Source organism: Peromyscus californicus, unplaced genomic scaffold (assembly GCF_007827085.1).
Source record: "Peromyscus californicus insignis strain IS unplaced genomic scaffold, ASM782708v3 Scaffold_7__1_contigs__length_154581171, whole genome shotgun sequence".
Lineage (NCBI taxonomy): Eukaryota > Metazoa > Chordata > Mammalia > Rodentia > Cricetidae > Peromyscus > Peromyscus californicus.
Window position 1 is genome coordinate 62073345 of NW_026294595.1, and position 24431 is coordinate 62097775.

General features: G+C 39.1%; 2 protein-coding genes and 2 pseudogenes across 2 annotated transcripts; 1 reads left to right on the forward strand and 3 right to left on the reverse strand.

The window, feature by feature from the left end:
• Nucleotides 1-243: 243 nt before the first annotated feature.
• On the reverse strand, nucleotides 244-1170 carry LOC128102151 (putative olfactory receptor 5AK3). Its single transcript, XM_052725690.1, has one exon. The coding sequence runs from the start codon at nucleotides 1168-1170 to the stop codon at nucleotides 244-246; it is 927 nt and encodes a 308-aa protein (XP_052581650.1).
• A 14254-nt stretch (nucleotides 1171-15424) lies between these two features.
• LOC128102152 (cytochrome c oxidase subunit 6A1, mitochondrial-like) lies at nucleotides 15425-15957 on the reverse strand. Its single transcript, XM_052725691.1, has one exon. The coding sequence runs from the start codon at nucleotides 15949-15951 to the stop codon at nucleotides 15619-15621; it is 333 nt and encodes a 110-aa protein (XP_052581651.1). The 5' UTR covers nucleotides 15952-15957; the 3' UTR covers nucleotides 15425-15618.
• A 1398-nt stretch (nucleotides 15958-17355) lies between these two features.
• LOC128100879 (olfactory receptor 5AK2-like) lies at nucleotides 17356-18796 on the reverse strand (annotated as a pseudogene).
• Nucleotides 18797-22482: 3686 nt separating this feature from the next.
• LOC128102795 (uncharacterized) lies at nucleotides 22483-22659 on the forward strand (annotated as a pseudogene).
• Nucleotides 22660-24431: the final 1772 nt, after the last annotated feature.

Consider the following 24431-nt stretch of genomic DNA (forward strand, 5'->3'; position numbering starts at 1 on the left):
ACAAATCTTTTCAAGAAGCACAAAAGCAACACCGAACACGTCTTTTTGAACATCATGAATGAAAGTTACTTTAAGTATTTGAATTGTTTTGCTATACCCATCAAATACAATTGATATAATGAAATAATGCCTTCAAGTCATGTGCTGCAACTCAGCATGTGCTATGATATTTGAGGTTGAGAAATAACGGGGAATTGGTGACTTGCTTGATAAACCATGTTGAGTTATAAATGGATGCTCAAATTATAAGAATTTCTTTCCTGTCTTTTTAAAGGCTTCTATCACATCTTGGTTTCTCAGGCTATAGATTAAGGGGTTTAACATGGGAATAATTATGCCATAAAACACAGAAGCTGCCTTTTCTTGCTCTTGGGATTCACTGGTATGTGGGTGTAGATACATATAGGAGAGAGTCCCATAGAAAATGGTCACTGCAGTCAGGTGGGAGGCACATGTGGAGAAGGCCTTTTTCCTTCCTGCAGCAGAAGACATCCTTAGGATGGCAGCCAAGATATATATGTAGGAAAAGATGACAACCAATACAGTGCTCATCAGGTTGAAGCCCACAAAGACCGTCAGTAGCATGATACTGAAATCAATACTGGAGCATGACAGGGCAAGAATGGGAGGCTCATCACAGAAAAAATGATTGATGGCATTGGATTTGCAAAAGTTCAGTGAAAATGTGAAACCTGTGTTTACAGAAGCATTTAGGAAGCCCATGGTGTACGAACCAACCAGCAGCAGAATGCAGAGTCTCTGGGACATGACGATGGGATAGCGCAATGGGTTACAGATGGCCACATAGCGGTCCACAGCCATAGCAGCCAGGATGAAACAGTCGATGGTGGCAAAAGTACCATAGGCTAGCAATTGTAACATGCACCCTGTGAAGGAGATGGATGCTTTTGTCTCTGTAAAGTTTTTCAGCATCTTGGGAGTGATCGCTGAGGTGTAGCAGAGATCAACAAAGGCTAGGTGTTGGAGGAAAAAGTACATGGGAGTGTGAAGGGAAGAATCGATCTTGACGAGCAGTATCATTCCAATGTTACCCATGAGTGTGGCAACATAGATCATTAGAAATATTATGAATAGGATGTGCCAAGACTTGTGTTGCCCGGCAAATCCCAGAAGAATGAATTCAGTCACTTTGGTGTCATTTTGTTCCATGGTTAGTTAAAAAAAAAAAAATTAAAAATCAGCTGAAGGGCTGGAAAGAAAGAAGAGTAGAGAAGGCTGAGGGCATTATCCTTGAACGTATTCCACCACATTTGGTTTCAAAATAAGACTAAGAACATGTTCTGTCACACAACTCATGTTGGTTTTAAAGGTTAACATGAGGGGCTAGGCACAGTGGCTTACATCTGTAATCCCAATACTAGGGAAGTAGGGGCAGGAAAATCCAGAACCAGCTGGGGCACATGAGATCCTGTCTTCAAAACAAAACAAGGCAAACAAAACATATCAAAATAGCTAAAATGCAGCACCCTAACTTAGACCATTCCATATCGAGTTTGGGGAATTGTCCTCTAGCACTATCTGTGTTCTCAGGGACAAGCAAGCATGCCATAAATACACCAACTAACAAAGATATAAAGAATACCTTACTTAATTATTTACCTAGTAAAGTGTAAGTGATACATATGTTGCAAGTATGTTCACTTCTGTGGGCATGTGTGGAGGCCAAATATTGACATCTGGTGTCTTGTTTCATTGCTGTTCACCTTATTATTTGAGATAATTTCTCACGGAATTTAGATCTTTCCAGTTTGTGTAGACTAGGAGCACCAGTAAGCTCCCAGGACCAGCCTAACTCTCTGACCTCCCTAGTGTTAAGATTGTGGATTCATGCTGCCATTCTTGGCTTACATTTTCTTTTAGATTAAAAACATTTTAGATTTTTTTTTTTGTGTGTGTGTGTGTCCATATGTGATAGCTTCTCTGTTCGGATGTGGAGGCCCGAGGCCAATGTCAGATGTTTTCCTTTGTTGCTATTCACCTTATCTTTTGACTCAGGGTCTCTCACTGGATATAGATCATTGGTTTGGCTAGATTGGCTGGCTAGGGAGCCCGTGGGGTCTTCCTGTTTCCACTCTAGCACCAAGGTTACTGGTGTGCATCACTGTGCCTGGCTGTAATGTTGATGCTGGGGATCTGAACTCAAGTCCTCATGCTCGTGCTGCAAGCACTGGAACCATGTAGCCATATCTCCAGCCCCAAACCATGCTTTTATTTAGTTACATTTTTCTCTTAGGTTCTTTATATTTTAACATAAATACTCTGATTTGCTTATGTCTTATCTTTAGATTCCCAAACCCTGACATCTTAGGTTCTATGTGATTTTGTTTCAAACTTTCTCTACATTCTCCCATTCCCCCTTTCTCTTACTGTGTTCATGACTCACGGCACATAGAGTTCTCTGTGGAAGTGTTTATACATGTCATGTGTTCACATTCTCTCTCATACTCAATCTGCTGTAGTACAATATTTTTGTAAAGCGTAATAAAAAGATTTCAGAGTTGTTGGAAGTCTACCATAGTTTTAAATGATCCATTCCACTTCCTTATTCATACCGTCATGGCCTGGTAAGACAGAGCCCCAGATGTGATGCTGATCTACGAACCACACTTTCAGTGGCTCTGACTAATGGTATCTATCTTTCATAATTACCTATGTACTTTCCTAGAGACACATTTCTAAAGACAGAGGTCATTGACTTTGAGTGCAATGTGTAAACAGTGAGCTTGGCTGAGCATCTTCTGACTTTTGTTGCTACTGCACAGGTGTGAATGTTGCTAAGGTGCATAGAGATTCTCTTGAGGACATCATCTCTTCACTACTTCTATTCTGGGTCTGAAAAATATGTAAAGCCATATCTCATTTTTACCATTTTAGACATGAATTAATTTGGTCACTCTCCAATATTCTTAGAACTACATTATTCTACTTTTCTACAAATTGGCTGTTTACATTTTTGGCAATATATAACTAGAATGTTGTCTTTAAAAAATCCTGGATTTGAGTTCTTTATCAGCTAAAGATTTTCAGAGATTATGTCATTTGTAAACTTTATTTATAGTATCTTCTATGGAAATGTTAAATTTGAAGTAATTGGTTACATTTTTTACTTTAAAGTTGTGTTTTCAAAAAACAAAACATGTCTGTTCATTTCATTCCTTCCCTCAGAAGGCACAAATGTAACAAGGGAATTTTCTTACAGTGGATTGTTGTTCTAACTTATTGAAAAGTGCTATTTTGTATCTTTTACTTAATGTGATTTTTTTTTTGTTTCCTCATTTTTTGTTCAGTGTCTGGATGCACATGCATATGAGGCTAGTTGTAAATCTTGGGAGTTGTTTCTTAGGTGCCACTTACCATATTTTTGGAGACAGGCTCTCTCACTGGCCTGAAGCTCTTTGAGTAGTCTAAGCTGGCTGAACAGAGAGCTCAAAGATCTGCCTGTTTACTTTCCTGGCACTGGAATTACAAGCTTGTATCACCATACCAGTTTTTTCCCCCCTGGGGATTGAACTCTCATTCTCATACTCGGATGGCAAGCACTTTACCTATGGTGCTTTTTCTTCCCAGACCCAGTATTTATTAATTTATGGACCTTGAAGAGAGAGATTGATAATAGTTGGTATGTATTACTTTATGGCCAAATACTTCAATAGTTTCTTTCAATGTTTATTTATGTGTATGAGTATTCTGCCTGCATGTATGCGAGTTGCCGGAAAGTACATGTGGTGTCCACAGAGACAGAAGGGAGTGTTGGATCTCCTGGAATTGGAGTGATGGACAGTTGTAAGCTACCATGTGGGTACTGGGAATCAAACCTATGTCCTCTGCAAGAATGCTTTTTTTCCCCAACTGAGTCATCTTTCTATCCTCAGTTCAATATGCTCAAAATACTAAAGGATTTGACTTCCTAATTAAAAATCTACTCACCAAAACATTAGTATCACCTGTTTGAGTGAAGATAGTCTCAACTGTGGAAGAACTAACTCTAATTATCTATATCTATATCTCTATATCTCTATCTATCTATCTATCTATCTATCTATCTATCTATCTATCTATCTATCTATTTATCTATCTATCTACACACTTTCCCCTCTAAAAATCTTAAAAGAGAACATTCTCTAACTCATTTCATGAGATGAATGTAACCCTGATGACAGTGTAAGAAAGTTGGATCTTAACTCATTAACATGGTATAGCTGCAAGTATCTTTAAAGTGCACAGTTCCTCACAAGATGTAGCTATGTACGGAACAAAATTTCAGTGGAAACAGAGGATGCATCAGAAAATAGCTATTTCCCTTCTTCTCAGTTTTTTTAACCAGTTGAAAAAGAAAATAAACTGTATTTAATAGAGACTATAATATAATCTTTATAGAGTCCTGGAGAAAGCTTTTAAATTGATGAGGTAAGTTAGTTGTTGGCAACAGGCAGAGAAAGCAGAGAGACCTGCCATTCCAGTCTTGGCAGCAGTGACTAGTAATGCCTTTTGCAATTGCAAGACAGCACACCTCTGGAGTGCAGGGATGTGAGTTTCAGCAATCTCTGGAAGCCCTGGGGCTCCCAGGAGGCTCTGGGTAAAGCAGAGCAAAATGGGCTGTTTTCAGATTCACCAGTAAAACATATCATTCCACGTTTCCAGGAACGAGTGCATAGAATGCATAACTTCCATATTAACATGTTAAAAGGAAGACAGCCATTTGATCTTCTCAATATATACCAAAAATCAGTTGGTAAAATTCAGTGAATTTTCACCATAGACTACTAGAAAAATGGAAATAGAAGGGGACTGTGTTAATCTGGCTTAGTTTTTTTTTTTTTGCCATATTGTTGTACTAAATAATATTATTTGTAAGCTATGAAAAATAGTACTTATAACTGAAGTAATATGATGATAATGTCCTCCATCCCTGAATCTATTCAAACTCACCTTAAGTCTTAGGCAGGGCAGAAGGGCATGAAAATGAAACCAAGGGAACCGTGAGAATATGGAGAGACCACAGTTGTTACTATTTTTAATGATGTGTTTGTCGTCATTGAGAATCTCAGAATTAGCCTATACACTCTTAGTGAGGTTAGTAAAGTCATTAGACATTAGTCTAACATACAAAGGCCAATTCCATTCATATTTATAACAGACAATGCTTTTACTAATTACATTTGCACAATTTCATAATACATATAATGGATTCTGATTGCTCTCACTTCCCACCTTCACTCATCTCCCTCCAACTCCATCACCCCCCACTCAGCTCCTCCCTACAAGTTCCCTTTTCACATTCATGTCTTTTTGTTCTGTGACCTCCTGAGTGAATTCAGGGCCGTCTGTATGCTGATGGGTTTGGAAATGTGCACTCACCAGTGGATAGACAACTGAGACAATGACTTGCCCTTTCCCCTAATCAAGACAGATGATTTTTATTTAAAATGTTCAGAGCTGAGGGTGTGGATCAATAGTACAGCACTTACCTAGTATCCTTGAAGCCCTTGGTGGTTTAATCCTTATCCCTGAAGTAAAAACAAACCAAAATGAAACAAAACCCAAAATACTCTAATAACAACAAATATAAACTAAATAAGTACAACTACAGCAAAGAATGTTCATAAAACTTACTGAGAAAATCAAAATTTTGAGAGCATAAAGAAGACTGAATTCAGACTGTGTTGTGGATAAGAACCTAGCGTTGTTAAACATTACCACTACCCATTAACTTACCAATTCAATGTAATTCTTATCAAATGCTAGATAGACTTTTAAATAAACTTCAACAAGCCTATTCTAAATTTGATATGGAAGAAAAAAGAGCCAAGGATAGATGAGACAATTTTAAAGGGAAACAAGGTGGGGACTTGTTCTAGCAGATTTTCAGGAGTCTCATAAAGCAGTAATAATAAAGACAATCTGGTGCAGGTGAGAAGGGACTAATGTGTCTGTAGTGCTTGGAAAATGAAATAATAATCAGACCCATTAGCCTGTAGAAAGCTGACATATGAAAACAGAGTCCATGAAAAATGATGCTCTATATTTGGTGCTATGAATCTCTCTCTCTCTCTCTCTCTCTCTCTCTCTCTCTCTCTCTCTCTCTCACACACACACACACACACACACACACACACACACATATGCAAAATACTGGAGTCTTGCTTCAAATTTTACAAAAGCAGTTGCAGATGACATAAAGATTTAGATTTCAAAGCTTTGGTAGGAAAACACAGCAGAATGAATGTGAGAGATACACAGATAAAATTTAAAGAAAATGCAAAAGCAGAAGGATTAAACATTGAAGATATTAACAAAGGACCGGATACTATCTAGAAATTTGTTTGTGACATACTCAAATGTCAAAGGATTAGTGTCCAGGAGATATAAAGGATTTCTCAAAGTGAGCCTCAAGGAAAAATTCACAAATGACCCAAACCAGACCATTACTAAAATGAAACCATAAACAATCAATAGAAACATAAAAGGTACTTATATGTAAATAAATCCATTAAAGTATAATTGTGTGCTTGTCAATTTAAAATTTGCAGTTAGTTCACCCTAATTGTCGTGCTAAAAACCCCATCCAACTACTGAGGGATCTGGATGCAGAGATCCATGGCTAGGCCCCGGGTGGATCTCTGGGAGTCCAATTATCGAGAATGAGGAGGGTTTATATGAGCGAGAATTGTTGAGACCAAGGTTGGATAAAGCACAGGGACAAATAGCCAAACAAATGGAAACACATGAACTATGAACCAATGGCTGAGGGGTCACCAACTGGATCAGGCCCTCTGAATAGGTGAGACAGTTGATTGGCTTGATCTGTTTGGGAGGCATCCAGGCAGTGGGACTGGGTCCTGTGCTCATTGCATGAGTTGGCTGTTTGAAACTGGGGCCTATGCAGGATCGCTTGGCTCGGCCTGGGAGGAGGGGACTGGACCTACCTGGACTGAGTCTACCAGGTTGATCTCAGTCCGTGGGGGAGGCTTTGCCCTGGAGGAGGTGGGAATGGGGGGTGGGCTGGGAGGAAGGTGAGGGGGGCGGGAGGGGGGAGAACAAGGGAATCCATGGCTGATATGTAGAACTGAATTGTATTGCAAAATAAAAATAAATTAAAAAAAATAAAAAAAAGATTGAAAAAAATTTGCAGTTAGTTGAAAATGTATAACTACATGATCTCACATACTTCCATTAGAGAGGTGAATTATCTCATCTGGAGACAAATTTAGAAATATTAGTTAAATTTGAGCCCTGCCTCCCTTTGATTTGGAATTTTCAGTACAGGTGCATATCCAGAGAAATTAATGACCACATATACTAGGATATTGACAATATACATGTATGCATACACACACACACATATACATACATGTTCACACATATACATATATACACTCATATATATGAATGTTCACAGCAGAAAAGTCATGAAAAATGAACTATTGTGAAAGTCAATGCGAACATCTATGTGGTTACATCTCTCAAGTGGAAAAGTGAATAATAAAAAAAATGAGTTGCAGAAATTAGATTGTAATTATGGGAGTGTTATTTATTTGTTTATAGACTGGTAGCTGTGTAGCTAAGAATGATTTGAGCTTTTGATCTCCCTGATTCTGCCTCTTGAGTGTTTGGATTACAGGAATGCACCACCCTGCCTGATTTATGTGGTGGTGAGGATTGAACCAGGGCTTTGTGAATGCTAGACAAGTACTCTGTCAGCTGAGCTATATCCCTATCTCACATTAACTTAAATTATCTTTGTACATTTTGAATAGGTAGAATAACAGAAATTTGTTTGAGAATGAAAAACAACTTCCTGGAGATGTTAGTGTTGGGCTCCTTGACTCAGAGATCAGTGATGCCAGGTGGAGGTGTGTTCCAAACATGACATGACCAGTTTTAGGCAAGAATGTACCTTCCGTGATGGAAATATAGCAAATTAAGCCTGCAATCACTATGGGGTGCCCTCACTCTTTTCAATATCTTGAGAAATACACACAGTGTGGTACGGTAGTGATGGAGTGAAAAACAATTCCACTCTACATGTGTTGAACACTAAGGGCTAATGAGCTTGCCTAAGTTGCCTTCTATGGCAAATCTGTGATAAAATATATAAACACAGGTGTCTTTGGGAGACTTCTATCCAGTGAGTAAAGGCACTTGTTTGAGGGGTCTACAATAAGTCAGAGAGTATGTAAACTGAAGTTCTGATAGAAAAATAACAATGATTCCACTTAAGTGAATTTTCCAGCTGGGGGCTAGTATTGAAAGGACACAGAAATTAGTTACCATCATCATTAGATATACTAACATGGATGGAGAAAAGGTCACAAGACCTCAACCAAAACAAAGACCTACAGGCAACTAAGGAAATGCTGAGAGAGGGACAAACAGTCTTCCCCAAATGGTCAGCCCTGAAAACGTACATACAAGTAACATTACACAGACTGAGCAGTTGTACTTACGTGTTTAGGGATATATTTGTGTATATATTTATGTAACAACAATTAATCAAGAAAGAGACCACAGATTTGAAAGAGAGCAAAATGGGAGGTGGAATATGGGATGATTGGGGGGAAGCAAAGATACGGGGGAGATAATATAATTATATGAAATGATGTAAACATATAAAGAGCCCTTTTCTTGGGCTCTTTACCTTTTGTTTGTTTTGTCTAATCTGATGTGTTAGTTTTGTTTATCTTATTATATTTTACTTTATTATTATCCCTTAGAAGCTTGTTTGTTTTCTAATGGGAGAAGAAAGAAGGTGGATCTGGATGGGAGGGGAGGTGGGGAGGAACTGGGAGGAGTAGAGGGAGGGGAGACCACAGTCAGGATATATTACGTGAGAAAAATACCTATTTTCAGTAAAAGTAAAAAAAAAAAAAAGAATGTGAAAAAATAATGAAAAATTGACATCATCAGGTTATTGAACAACAACAACAGTAACAGGGAGGGGATGTGTTGAGGCAGCCCTAGGAGGCGTTGGAAGGAGAAAATAGAGGTGGATATGATCATATTTCATTGTATACATGTGTGAAAGTAAAAATAAATTGAAAAATAACAAAGGGGGAGAACTCAAATATGTTAAACTAAATTTTATCTTAGTTAAACTGAAATCCTGAAATCAGAAACAAAGTAATAAATAAAAATATTAATCATTGTAACACATATGATAAGGCATGAAGAACTTCTTACGCTCATTCATTGATGTTGTTCATATGTTTTCCCAGGCAACTCCAGCTCAATCTGTTTCTTCAATTTCTATTGTATCACTAGAGATAGACTCGTTATTCCTGGTCTTGGGTGAAACATGCTGGAACTTGGTCTCTGACCCTTTGTTCCATATCACCTGTTCCAAACACATACAACTGATGTTGTGAATATCATTTGTTTTGTTTTACTCACACTGAAGTTGCTTCCTGATTCACTTTTGGCAGCTGGTAATTGCCCACCAAGGTCTCTCTATTTTGTTGTTTCCCATCAGGAGTTTATAGTTGGGGACTAAGGGATCAACATTCACTCCCCTGAGATCTCAGGTTCCAGGGACTGGAATACAACAGGGAAACAATGCTCACTGGTTATTTTATACTTACAAAAATGTAAGCTTTCCAGAGAAGAAAGCTTATTTCATTGGGACTTCTGCGTTTTAAAATGGTGCCTTGTTAGATAATAGACATTTTCCTTCCTTGTTATGAATAAGGCTGTAAATATTCTCAGGTCCAAAAATCTGTGTTTGTGTCTACTTCATTATGTTTGTTACTGTAATCAGCAATAAACACAGCTCTCTTAAAAAAAATTCAAGTTTTACCTAAACTTATTGACATATAATCTCTGGTGTGACATTAAAGTTCCTGCTGGTTTAATGTATTTCATATTGTCACAGTGACTATCTCTCAGATGTTCACTTAAAGAAGAAAACTTTTCATTTTTTATTTTTCCTGAAAGAATTATGTATTTTTAAAAATTATCCTCCAAGAAGACAACCTTTATTTCAGTTGCACTTTAAAATACCAGAATCTTTAGGTCAAGTTTGTGAATTAGAGACTTTGAGATCTACTAACATTGGAACTTTAATGAATCTGAAAGAATGTGTATTAGTTAACTATCTATTGCTGTGATAGAAGACATTGATAAAGGCACTAAAGGAAAGGGAGATAGAGCTCCAGAGGAGATGGAGTCCATTTTGGAGGGGAAGGTGTGGCAGTAGGTGCACAGGGCTAGCCTGGCAGTCAGGAAGCTAACTGGTCACACTATATCTGCACATAGAGAGGCAGAGATAGAGAGCAGAAAGTGAGGTCAGGCTATAAAACCTCCCAGTATATCCTCCAGCAAGGCTTCATCTAACCTTTCCAGACAGGGCCACCAGCTGGGGACCAAAATCTAAGCACATTAGCCTGTGGGGGACATTTCTTATTCAAACAACGTCAGCATGACACTGTGATACCTACACTATTGCTCTCTCTGCTTAGGATTGCTATTTGGTACCTTTTGTGCTTCTGTAGGTATTTTAGGACTTTTTTCTAGTTCTGTGAAGAATATCATAGTGGGATATTGATAGAGATCCTGTTAAATCTGTAGATTACTTTTGGTAAAAGGGTCATTTCATAATATTAAACCTGCTCAGCATGTTTCTTTTTTCAGCACTTTAACATGTTCAATGTAGAGATCTTTCTCCTCTTTGGTTAATTTTATTCTTAAATATTTTTCTTTCTTTTAAGGCATTGGGAATGTGCCTCCCTCCCCCAAATTTCTTTCTTATTGAGTTCATTACTAAACTGCTGATTTTTGTACGTTGATTTTATGTCTTGTTTTTTTTTCTGAAAGTGTTTATGAGTTCTAAAATATTTGTACCAGAGTCCTAAGGGTTTTGACCTCTTCCTCTCCTATTTCTATTATTTTTGTTTCCTTCTTGTATCTTATTCTGCATCTCAGACTTTGAGCAGTATAATGATTGAAAGCAGAGAGAGTGGGCATCCTCATTACACTCCTGATTTTTAAGAACATGCTATCTTTCCCCCATTTACTATGTAGCCTTTATTATGGAGAGATATGATCCTTTGAGTCTTAGATTCTTTAGAGCTTTTATCATGAAGTGATGTTGAACCTTTACATATACATTTTCTGGGTTGATTGAAGTGATCATGTGATTTATGTCCTTATGCCTACTGATATGCTGTATTATTTATTAATTTGTTCATGTTGAACTATCCTTGAGTCCCTGAAATAAAACCAATTTGGTCTTTGTGTGTGTTTTCTTACTATCTTCTTGGATCTTGACTTTTTTCAAAACTAATGATTTCCATTGCCATTTATCTCCTGAGATAGTTTGTAGCAGGAATCTTAGAGAGTCTTATCAATAAAATCAAACCCGGGGCCAGTTATTGGGGTGAAATGCTGGATGGTCAGAGAGACAGAACAAGCCACAGCTAACCTCACCTGGCCAACTTCTCAGCTGGTCTTGTTTCCCCAGACTGGAAGCCTCTGTGTCCTCATATCCAAATGGCTCTCAGCTGAACTGTGCTGCTAGAAGCCTGAAAGCTTAACCAGCCAAATGCTTCTAGTTTCTGGTCCTCATGCCTTATATACCTTTCTGCTTTCTACCACCACTCCTTGGGATTAAAGGCATGTGTCACCATGCCTAGCCGTTTCCAATGTGGCCTTGAACACACAGAGATCCAGAGGGATTTCTACCTCTGGAGTGCTAGGATTAAAGGCGTGAGTGCCACCATTTTCTAGCCTTTGTATCTGGTGGCTGTTCTGTCTCTGACCCCAGATAAGTTTATTAGGGTGCACAATATTTTGGGGAACACAATACCACCACAATAGTTGAGGTACAGCTATTCCTAGTTTGTTCCCTGTAGACTCTACAGTAGAGTCCAGCAATTGGTACATGGATTTTACCTTCTTCAGTCTATCTCTTTCACATTACCTTTTAAAGCAGGAACAAAAAATAAAAAAAGAAAGGACAAAAATGACAAGAAAGGCTGGATAATGTCTACATGCATGTCTTTAGTTACAAAGATAAAAATATCCTCCAGGTCATCATCAAGCTTTTACTGACCTCTCATTTCCTAGGCCCATGTTACTTGGAGTAGCAAGTATATTTATCTTTTCCACTACATTCCTCTACTACTTGATTTCAGTGAACCTGTGGTAGTCTTTATGGTCTCTCTCACATTTCTCTCCAAGGATGGTTTTGGAAAGCATGGAAGAGCACTCAGATCACGATATCGGTGTAGGAATCTTTTAAAGATAACATTTATCCATGTTGAAAAACTGTCTTGGCAAGGAGATTCCATCCATCCAAGAATAAAGATGAGGCTGTCCAGCAGAAAGACCAAAGAAGATAGAGAAAATGAAATTAAAAAAAAAAAAAAAGGTTATACATCAGATCTGTTAGACCCTTCAGAGCCACACTACAAAATATTTACATGTATAGATGAGATACTCTTCAAGGCAAGGAAAGAAAGACCTTGCAGATAATTCAGAATTCATCTGGGTTACCTCTCTCACTCCAGGTTCAGGATGCTCCAGTTCTGGGGGCATGCTTGTCAAAGTACAAGACCAAAACACAAATAAACCATAGGTGGACCAGGCTTGTGGAGCTGGAGCCATGGTACAATCCCTGGACCAGCAGAACTTTTCATGGGTGATGTACTGTCTAGTTTTATGTCAACTTGACACCAGCTGGGGTCTTCTGAAAGGAAGGAACCTCAGTTGAGAGCATGCTTCCACAAGATCCAGTTGTAAGGCATTTTCTTAATTGGTGTTTGATGGGGGAGGGACCAGCCCACTGCAGGTGCTGCCATCCCTGGTCTGGTGGTCCTGGGTTCAATAAGAAAGCAGTCTGAAGAAAGCCATGATGAGAAAGCCAGTAAGCACCACCCCTCCATGACCTCTGCACCAGCTCCTGCCTCTAGGTTCCTGCCCTGTTGGCGTTCCTGTGCTGACTTCCTCTAATGGTGAACTGTGATCTGGGAGTGTAAGCTCAATAAACCCTTTCCTCCCTGACTTGCTTTTGCTCACGGTGTTTCATCACAGCATTAGTAACCCTAACTAAGACAGGGGACTACAGTAGTGCCTGAGTGGGCTGTCAGGATGAGTTTTCAACAACTTGGTTTAGATGCTAATCCAGTGGCCCTGTTGGCTGGCTTTGGGAAAGAAAATGTTTATTTTATTTTATGCTTGTCTCACAGATAAGTTATTCTGCTTCACAGATTCATAGCTGGAAAGGAACTTTGCCTAGACATAAATTAAAGCTCAGTTCTCATTCATATCTGATATTTAGATGGCATCTTGGGCTGTGAAGATGATGCTGGACTGAACTAAGATTTTTTTTCAGGCTATTGAAACAAAAACACTATATTTATACATGAGTAGGATATGAATTTAGGGATTTAGGAGTGAAACTGTTCCAGTCTTTAGAACATTAAGAAATAAATTTATATTAATAAGACATGACCCAGTCTACAGTAACCTGTTATAAAACTTGAATTGACCGTGACAGCAGGAAGGCACTATATGTGCAGGTAGAGATTTATTAAACCAGCAAAGGGCGATAACAGAGTGAAGTCTCAGAGAGTACAAACATAAAGTAGCTGTTGTTTTCATTAATGTTTTCCTTCCGCATTAGCATGTGGCCACATGCATGCAGTTGGCAACACAAGCAATTCATCAGAGCCTGTGGTGTTGGCAGGTGTTCTTTCTCCCTCTCCCTCTCCCTCCCCTCCCCCGCCTCTCTCTCTGTGTTATGCCCATTAGTGTGCTGGTATGTGTGTCCATATGGAAGCCAGAACATGATGTCAGGTATCTTTATCTCTCACTGCCTATGGCCTCAAGACAGGGTCTCTCTCTGAATATGAAGCTTGCTCCTTTGACTAGGCTGATTGGCCAGCAGGTTCTCGAACTCTCCATACTCTGATATTGAGGTCACAGGCACGTGCAGCCATGCCTGCCTATTTACATAGATGTCGGGGGTTTTAACTCAGTTCCTTATGCTTGCAGAACAAATGTTCTTACTCACTGAGCATCTCCCCATCCCTAGTCTAGAATTATCATTGGGGCCTGGTCACATACTGCTGCTTATGTAGCTGATGTGTAATTCACACTTGTTCTGAAAGTTTGCTGTGATACCGTGGGCTTCCATTTCTCTGGATGCTGGAGCGCAACTGCTCAGTAGTTGGTGACAGAACCTTAGCTCTTCTCCCCAGGGCAGCTGCTACCTTAGTAGAAGATCTGTTCTTAATGCCTGAAATACTGCTGTAGGATGGGTTTTGTCTTTTTTCTTGAAAAAATTTCCCCCTCCTCTTGTCATCGTCCTCCTCCTCCTTGTGTGTGCTTATGTGTGCCATGGGACACATGTAGAGTAGAGGTCGGAGAACAACTTTCAAGAGTTGGCTTTCTCCTTTCACTGAGTTTTGGAGCTCGAGCTACTACATGCCAGTAGTCAGGCTTGTGCAGTAAGATATTTAACTCATGGAGTCAGCACAGCAGCCTCATCTTCTTCACCGAATGTTTACAAGTGCTTGGTGAGTGGCCACTTCCATGTTGCCTCAGTATTAAAAAGGATAATGATGAAATTTGTCCAGGAAAGTTATAGTGAACAGGAGTGCCAGGTCACGTGTTTATGTTAGAGCTGGTGGTCTCTCCACAAAGGTAGAGTATAAGTGTTAGCCTTGGGTTCGGTCTTTGTAGCCTGTGTTCACCCACTGAGAGTGGAAGTTCACTGAATTCACTTCAGATATCACCCATCTTTGCCTTCAGTTTTGCCTGATCGCCCAACTAGTTTCTTTTCATGTATTGGCTCTTGAATAGCACAGTTTCGAGGGTGCGGTTGCGGCTAAGTAACAAATGACTTCCTGAGGATCTCTGTAAAGTTCTGTCATATTTTGTGCAAAAACAAGCCTTAGAAACTATTGTTTTTTAAAGTTAAAAAATCATGTTTATAACATTTGCATTATAAACTTAGTGTACAGAAATCAGAGTGGCTGGAGTTCTGCTTTCTAACATACTGTCACGATTGCTCCACAATTAGCATTGGATATTAAGTATGCCATCCAGTGCAGGGACTTTAATTGTGTATACTGTGTTATGTATACTTCCTCTGTTCCATGGGCCCATTTTCTTCTAAGATGTTTAGATTTTCTCAATAGCAATAAAATAGACTTTATGGATGGAGGTAGCAGTATTCCATTAGCTTTTTTAAAAAGTAAGATTGATAAAATATTTTTATTGTTTCTCAAGTGCCTTAAACTTGTGTACCAATTTTTAAAACTTTTATTTTTGACAGTTATATAAATGTATACAATATATTATGATCACATTTGACCCCTATTACTCCCTTTTTTTCTCCTTCCCACTCAGGCTTACTTCTTTCCAGACAATCCCATTCTCCTTTTTTTTTTTTTTTCATGAACAATGTAGTTTAAGTTATTTATTTAAGCCATCTCCTCTTACGAGCAAAGGGATGGAAGATTGGTGTAATGGTCACCTTTTGATACAAGGAAAGATGTGCTTTCATGGTCCACACACCGAGTAATGGTCCACACACCGAGTAATGGTCCATACCAGTGCTGTGGTCCCTTGCCGTCTGGGGGAAGGTCCAGGTTCTCTTTACTCGTCTTCATAGCCAGTCGGAAGTGGGTTCACATGAGGGTTGTGGAACAGGGTATGGTTACCATCTCCCCAGGGGAAGGGCTTGGTCCTGATGCGGAGATGGGGGTAGGCGACGAACTCAGGTCTCTCGTGCTCGCCTCGCCGCGACGCGAGGAAGGTGTTGAGCATGCTCACTGCCACCCCGGGCAGCGCCACGAAGTAGGTGAGGGCCTTCCCCATGCGAGCTGAACCCTCCTCGCCGTGGGAACCACTCGACATGGGCCGCCCCACCCGTGGGAGGGCCCGGCCCAGCAGCCCGGACACCCGAGACGCACACACTGCCGCCACCATCTTGGAACTCCCATTCTCCTTTTTATATCTTATTTTGTGTGCAGGTCTTGTGGAACATTACACACACACACACACACACACACACACACACACACATACACACACACACACACACACACAGACGCGCGCGCATATATATTACTGCTGCCTAATATCCTATCATGTGTTTAGAATGAAATCAAATGACTTTATTCATTCCTGTGTGTGGTAGCCATGTGAATAAATGACTAGACTCACGGCAAGAGTGTAACTGTTTCCTGCCAGCAATTGTTTGGGAAAGGAGTCCTGAGGCAGTTCCACTGCTGAGAGACACAGGACTCCTTTGTCAGGCCATTTTGGCATTAAGTTTTCATGGTATCTTTACCAAGTCTTCCTCCTACTTTATGATCGGGTAAAAATGCTTCCACCCAGTCTTCCTTCCTCTCTCTCTCTCTCTTTGTTTAGGGGGTGGGTGTTGGGAAGCAGGGTGGGCCAGACTTGCATCTTTCTTAACCTTCCTTCTATTTCCTTTCATATAAAAATTCCTAGAATAAAATGCTTTCACATTTGATCCCATGTAGTGACTGCTTCAATGAGGACCTAAACTAACGATTTCTAGGTTTTTCTATCACACGCACGTGTGTCCTAGACTTTATGGCATACGGTATATGATGCAGCTTTTCAAGCTTCTTCAGTCGGTTCCTACTTCTATGACCACAGAGTACTTGTCACCTCCTCTTCTTCAGGTCCACTCACTTCTCTGCACCAGAAACCACTGTGCTGGGCTAGAGGTTATTGTTCCCACTCTTAGGAGAGGGCTCATCTAGATTCCTGATCTTTCTATTTTGTTTTCATTTGCCCATTTCTTTATTCCACAACTATTTATTGAGCAATTATGATGAGCTTAGAATATTGTGGATGTTGTGCAAGATGTTTTCCTTGCCTTTATATGTATATGTTGGTGGGAATGTTCATGTCTCCTGGTGATACAATGAATCACACCATCTTTAAGGAGTCATCAAAGGAGGAAATTGACCATTAAGTAGAGAGAGAGGATATAACAGCCTTTGCTGTGTAATTGGGCGTCTCCTCAGCTATGTATCCACCTCTTTACGTAGGGTGTGTCCCTTCTATGCTTGATGTGGTGAAGTCAGAGGCACAGACTGAAACAGTGTTTTTCTAGTGAGCACTTTTTTTTCTATTGCAGGACTTGATCCTGTGTTGTCCATATTTTAAGACATTATTAATTGAATGAAGAATTAATTGGTTTGAGGTTGAGACCAACATGTTCCTTATTTTAGAAACATTAAATTGTGGTAGAACAAATGTACTGGATGCTTTGATGTATTGAATTTTAACTTGTGGGTCCAATCTAGAAGAACTTTTACTCTGCCATCTTTAGTGTTTTATTTACCTCCTTGTTTCTCAAGCTGTTGATGAAGGCATTCAATATGGCAATGAAAATGAGACAACACTAGCCCAGTTGTCATCAGAGAGGCATCATCCAGCAATTGATAGGAGCAGATGCTGAGACCCACAGCCAAACATTAGATGAAGCCAGGGGAACCCCAAGATCAAGATTCTAGGAGCCAGAGTGGTCGAGGACACTATGAAAATATGACCCACAGAATCAACTAAACAGGGTTCATAGGAGCTCACAGAGACTGAAGCAACACACATGAACCCTGTACAGGTCTGAACTATATGTTGCACATATATTATGGCTGCCTAGCCTGGTGTTCTTGTGGGACCCCTAGCAGTTGGAGTGAGGGTGTCTCTGACTCTTTTGTCTGCACTTGGGACCCTTTTCCTCCTACAGGGTTGTCTCATCTAGCCTTGATATGAGGGTTTGTGCCTAGTCTTATTGCATCTTGTTATGCTGTGTTCGGTTAATGTCCCTAGGAGGCCTGCTCTTTTTTTTTTTTTTTGAAGGAAAATGGAGGAGTGGATCTAGGGAAGAGGGAAGTTGTTGGGGGGCACTGGGAGGAATGGAGGTAGGGGAAACTGCAATCAGGATGTAATTTACATAAAGAATAAAAATAAAAATTTAAAAAATGCAATAGTACATGGAGACCACTCTATACTTTCTTCAGAATGGTCAGAATGAAGCTGTAAGTACACATAAGCAATTGTTCCATGAAAAATGGTGGCTGCTGTCAGATAGGAGGCATACGTGGAGAAAACTTTCTTCTTTCCAACAGCAGAGAACATCTTTTGGATGGTGGCCATGACATAGGAGAAGATAATAGCAAACATCAGTGAACAGCAGGTTAAATACCACAAATACAGTTAATATCAACATTGGAACAAGACAGGGTGAGGACTGGGAGGAAATTACAGCAAAAGTGACTGAAGATGTTGGACTTATAGAAGGACTGGAAATGTGTAAAGCCTGTAAACAGAAGGATTTATTGTTCACACAAAATATGAACCAGCTGCTAAGTTGATGCGTATTTGTGGCGTCATGATTGCAGAGTGGTGGCAAGGCTTGTGGATGTCACCCACTGATCCACTGTCATAGCTGCCATGGAGTAACAATCATTGATTTCAAATGTTGCAAAAACCAACAATTGCATCACACATCCTTCAAATGATAATGAATTTTCTGCTACTGTGAAGTTCTGCAGCATCTTGGGAGTGATGGCAGATGTGTAACAGATCTCAACAGAAGCCAGATGTAAAAAGAAGTATGTAGGAGTCTGAAGTCTGGAATCTGTGTTGATGAGGTTGATCATCCTAGTGTTACCTACTATGGACATCACCTAGATGACAAGAAGCACCATGAAGAGGACACACTGAGTATCACCTTGAGCACCAAATCCCAAGGATAGGAGTCAGTGACTTCACTCTTATTTTATTGTGTCATGAATACTGAGTGGCTAGAGAGGACCAGAAAAACACCCAAAAGGGAAGTTTTAATATTTTTTTGATATGTTACCTTAATATTTTTCCCTTTCTTTCTAAAAATATGTCGATCATCCTGTTATAATGTTATTTAATACATAAGCTATTTTTGCTATACACAACATAAAGCACATTTAAAAAACAGAAATACATGAACATATGCATGCATCACACACACACACACACACACACACACACACACACACACACACACACACACACCCTACTCCAAAGATTCGGACAATATACTGTGGACCTGGGCTTTCCTGACAATACATACCAAGGAGATTTTATGCTTTCTAAATACTGCTTTATATTCTTGATAGAAAGTCATCAAAGTGAATTTGAGCCAAGGATCTATCTGAAAATGAAAATACTTCAGCTGGGCAGTGGTGACGCATGCCTTTAATCCCAGCACTAGGGAGGCAGAGGCAGGTAGATCTCTGTGAGTTCAAGGCCAGCCTGGGCTATAGAGTGAATTCCAGGAAAGACTCCAAAGCTACACAAAGAAATCCTGTCTCAAAAAACCAAACACAACAACAACAACAAAAATTGAATATACTTCATAGAAGAATATGAACCTTCAAGACATGATTCTAAGAAACACCGACTAATGCTTTTTTCTACTACATTAAGCATGTACCTGTACTTGTATTAGGCAATATTCTAATATAATTTTGTGTATTTTTAGCAGCTTCTACCTTTTCTTAGCCATTTATAATTTTAGTGTTTTAATCCTGGCTTCTCCTCAAATTACCATAGTGAGAGCAGGTAGAATTTTCTTCCTGCAAGTCTAGAAAATATGTATATAAATATTTCTAGGGGAATTGCATCAAACTTATGAAGTTTTTTTGGTACCATATTTATATAAAGTCCATTGTATTTACATTGACTACTCATTCAGTATTTTTAAAAAGTCACTATTTTCATTTTATTACCACTACAGTTTAATTTTTAAATTAAATCATTGAATAATTTTAAATTTATATTTCTACTGTATCCATATATTAAATTTCCAATTTTACCACCTTCCAAATATATTGTCATTATTTTAATGCTATTTCCTACAAGTGTTAGCTGTGGCTTATGATGGCACCACCATGATCATACAAAAAACTATGATATATTTGAATCAACCCTGGGATTTCAGTTCTGTTGGGTCAGTTCTTCCCTTTCTTTGTATTTAAGTAATGCACATTTTTTATTATTAGTTTCTTCATGCATTGTAACTACTGTATTGCAGCATGAATGGCATGTGTTTAAGTACTACATAGTCAGTGTATAAATCTCAGTGACTATAAGTGAACACCCATGAAATCATAGTCAACATCAAACCTACAAGTATATGAATTTATTACTTCCTTTCTGCCCCTTTATAGTGTCAATATTATTATTTTGTGACAAGAATATCATAAGATTTACTCTCAGCATGAAGTAAGTATACAGTATAGTATTTTTATCTGTAGTCCTGTACAGTACAGTGAATCTTCAAAACTTACTCATCTTGCAGTACTGAAACTTTGTATCACTTGGGAAATTTCCTCTTTGCCCTGACCCTGCAACCATGACTCTCTAGCATTCCTGAGCTTGATCATTTTAGATTGTACATAGGAGAATATGGTTTGTGTTTGTAATTCTGACTTACTTCAGTTACGATAATGTTCTCCAGGTCTGTCTGGATTGTCACAAATAGAATTATGTTCTTTTTTTGAGTATTTTTTTAATTAAGAAATTTTCTATTCATTTTACATATCAACCACAGATCCCCCTCCTCCTTCTTCCCGCCCCACCCCCAGCCTTCCTCCACAACCCTTCTCCCATTCCCACCTCCTCCAAGTCAAGGTCTCCCATGAGGAGTCAGCAAAGTCTGGCACATTCAGCTGAGGCAGGTCCAAGCTCCTCCCCTCTGCCCCAAGGTTGTACAAAGTGTCCCACCATAGACACTGGGCTCCAAAAAGCTCACTCATGCACCAGGGATGGATCCCGATCCCCCTACCTGAGGGCCTCCCAAACAGTTCAAGCTAAACAACAGTCCCATGGGGGCTCCACAGCTATTGGTCCACAGTTCATACATTTTCACTAGTTTGGCTGGCCCCTCTGTATATTTTCCCATCATGGTCTCGATATCTCTTCCTTACAGAATCCCTCCTCTCTCATCAATTGGACTCCTGTTGCTCGGCCTGGCGCCGCCGTGGATCTCTACATCTGCTTCTATCAGTAACTGGATGAAGGCTCTATGATGACAGGGTATTCACTAATCTGGTTAATGGAGTAGACCAGTTCAGGCACCTTCTTGACTATTCCTAGTAGTCTAAGGTGGGGTCATCCTTGTAGATTCCTAGGAACTTCCCTAGCATTCTGTTTCTCCCTATTCCCATGATGTCTTCATTTATCATGGTATCTCTTTCCTTGCTCTTCCACTCAGTACCTCTTCCAGCTTGAACCTCCCATTTCCTTATGTCCTCATCCCCCATTCCTTGCCCTCCATTATTCCCCCTCACCCCCAGAGAATGCTCAATCATACCACAAGGACACATGCTCATCTATGTTCATAGCAGCATTATTTGTAACAGCCAGAACCTGGAAACAACCTAGATGCCCCTCAACCGAAGAATGGATAAAGAAAATGTGGCACATAAACACAATGGAGTACTACTCAGCAGTAAAACAATGACATTATGAATTTTGCAGACAAATGGATGGAACTAGAAAATATTGTCCTGAATGAGGTAATCTAGACTCAGAAGGACAAACATAGTATGTACTCACTCATAAGTGGATACTAGATGTAAAGCAAAGGATAACCAGACTATAACCCACAACTCCAGAGAAGCTAGCTAACAAGGAGGACCCTAAGAGGGACACATAGATAGCCCAGCAAAGGAGAAATAGATGAGATCTACATGAATTATGTTCTTTTAAAACACTAATATTCCTCTCTCTTTACTGTATTTGTAAAATCTATACATATTATAATTATGTCATCTATATGTGTATTTGTCTATTGTTGAATATTAGTGTTTTCAATACCCTGATTGTTGCAACTAATGCTTCAATAAACATGGAGGGTAGATACCCCTGGGAATATTATTTTTAGAGATTTTGCAGTGCTGAGATATCTCATGTTTCCATAATAAAGCTAACTTGCTTTGAGTCCACTGCTGTTTCAATGTGCTGTTTAAAAAGCTGCCATTTTTATCCCACATTTATATATTAATGCTTCTGAGTGGTTTTGAACAGATTCTGAGCTACTTTGTTACCTAGTTTTATAAAGTTATTTTGAAGTGTTCTTTCCTTCTCCATGCCCTCCATCAGTTCAAGATTTTTGTGTTGTCTAGTCCTTGATATTTTGTTTCTGGTTCATAGTACCTCAGTTGGGAGGAAAGGGCTGTGTCTTCACTATTGTTTTCCTTGCATGGTTGCAGCTCTTCAATAGTGCTTCTGTTACAATGTCTTCTGTAGTACTGCTTGGCAATCAGTATTTCCTTAGGAAATAATGATTCGCCATGTGGTATAATCTATTGCCACACTGCAGAGTTAATTATTCTTTTCTTCTTTTGTCACACGGTCCGATTTCTCTTGATAAGACAGCAAATCACCAAATGATAAAACAGAATGTCCATTATTACCACTATTTTGGCTTCAGACATCGCTTCTCGGCCTTTTGGCTAAGATCAAGTGTATTTTGGCTTCAGAGCACAAAATACTGGATTCATTCATTTATTTTAAAGTATTAATTTTTAATTTTGATTAGATTAAAATAAATTCCTTCCTTCTCATCTTAAAGCTATCTTACTACCTCCTGGAATGTGAGCTTTGTTATTTTTTCCTGTTATTCCTTGCTAGCAGTTGTAGAGACAAAACACTGTTAGGACATTATAGTATAGTTTAAGGCTTTTCCAAAATTTTTTGAATATTATTATATGCATATTTATAAATTTGGTTTCAATTTTGTCTTTAGTCAAATAGTGGTTTAAATGATGTTTAGAGTCTTAAATGGTAGAAACCTAGAGTTTCCCCTAATCCATCCTTACATTCTCTCTGGAAATTACATACCTTATAAAATCCCTTCCTCATCTGACCTGTGGAGAGGCCCACAGTTTCCAAGAAGTGTGCATTGTGTTTTGTAGAATCAAAGCAAAAACAAACCACAACCCTTAACTTGTTTTGGCTCAAGGCATGTTTGTTCAGAAGGTTTTAAAAGTAAGTCATTCCTGCGTGAATTAACATTCTTTTTCATTTTTTGAAATTAAAATGGAATTGCATTATTTTCCCTTTTCTCCCTCCAAATCCTTCCATGTAACCCCTTTTCCCTCTCTCAAATTCATTTTTCCTACTAAATCGTACACTTTTAAAGGGGTTGTCCTAGTTACTGTTATGTTGCTGTGAAGAGACAGAAAGCATTTAATTGAGGGCTTGATCACAGTTTTGGAGTCTTAGTCCATTATCAGCATGCAGAGGAGCGTGGTGCCAGAGAAGCAGCTGAGAACTCACATCTGATCCACAAGTCTGAGGGAGAGAGACACACACACACACAGAGACAGAGACAGAGAGACAGAGAGAGACAGACACAGAGAGAGAGACAGACACCCACACCCCCACACACACCACAGAGAGAGAGAGAGAGAGAGAGAGAGAGAGAGAGACAGAGAGACAGAGACAGAGAGAGACAGAGAGAGACAGAGAGAGAGAGCCTGGTGTGGGTTTTGGAAACTTTAAAGCCTACTCTCAGTAACACACCTCCTCCAACAAGACTTACTAATCCTTTCCAAACAGTTCCACTAACTGGTGACTAAGTATTCAAATATATGAAGCTATGGGGAGCTTTCTTATTTGAACCATCCCAGGGGTAGTACTGTATATTCAAGTTTCTAGTAATAAAACAGATATGTGACAGATATTCTTAACTGCTACACTAATTTAATTATTGTGGCAGATATTCTTAACTGCCACAATAATTTAATAATTATTATGAAAATAGTACAGGAAGGATAGATGTTGGTTCCTAATGTCTTGGCATCTGTGAGGATTTCCTCTATGCCTTTTCTGTCCCACTCTACTCTGCTATATATATTACCTAAAACAATGCTATTTTAGAATTTCCTGTGCAATGATAACATAGATAGGTGAGGGAAATAAGAAATATTATTTTCAGAATATAACAATAAAGAAGAGACGATCAAATGTAATTTTCCCACAGGAAAATCTTCATAGTTTAAGGTACTGACAAAGCATTACTGTTTTTTTACTCTAAGATTGATTTTTATTACACATATTTTCAGAGGCTCAAAAATGTACAAAAGAAATAAAGCTCTCCAGATGGATTCTCTTTCAGAAATACATAAATTTGAATTTTATTTATTGGAGTCTATGGTCTACCTGATTAGAATGTGAAAGATCTTGGGTTTAATTCTCAGCACTGAGATAGCAGGCTTATTTACTTAACAGTTTAATGTTTTTTCTCTCTTTCATATTCATTGACAATCAAGGATTATCTCTGTGTGACATGAACATTGGCCATATCTCTCTGAGCTGACCAAGGACAGCCCAGTCACCTTGCCTGTTGAGCCATGTTGACATGGAGACCAAGCTTTCCA

What these genes read in the sequence shown, in the direction of transcription:
- LOC128102152 (XM_052725691.1), bottom strand. Translation starts at nt 15,951, where the DNA reads ATGGTGGCGGCAGTGTGTGCGTCTCGGGTGTCCGGGCTGCTGGGCCGG.
- LOC128102151 (XM_052725690.1), bottom strand. Translation starts at nt 1,170, where the DNA reads ATGGAACAAAATGACACCAAAGTGACTGAATTCATTCTTCTGGGATTT.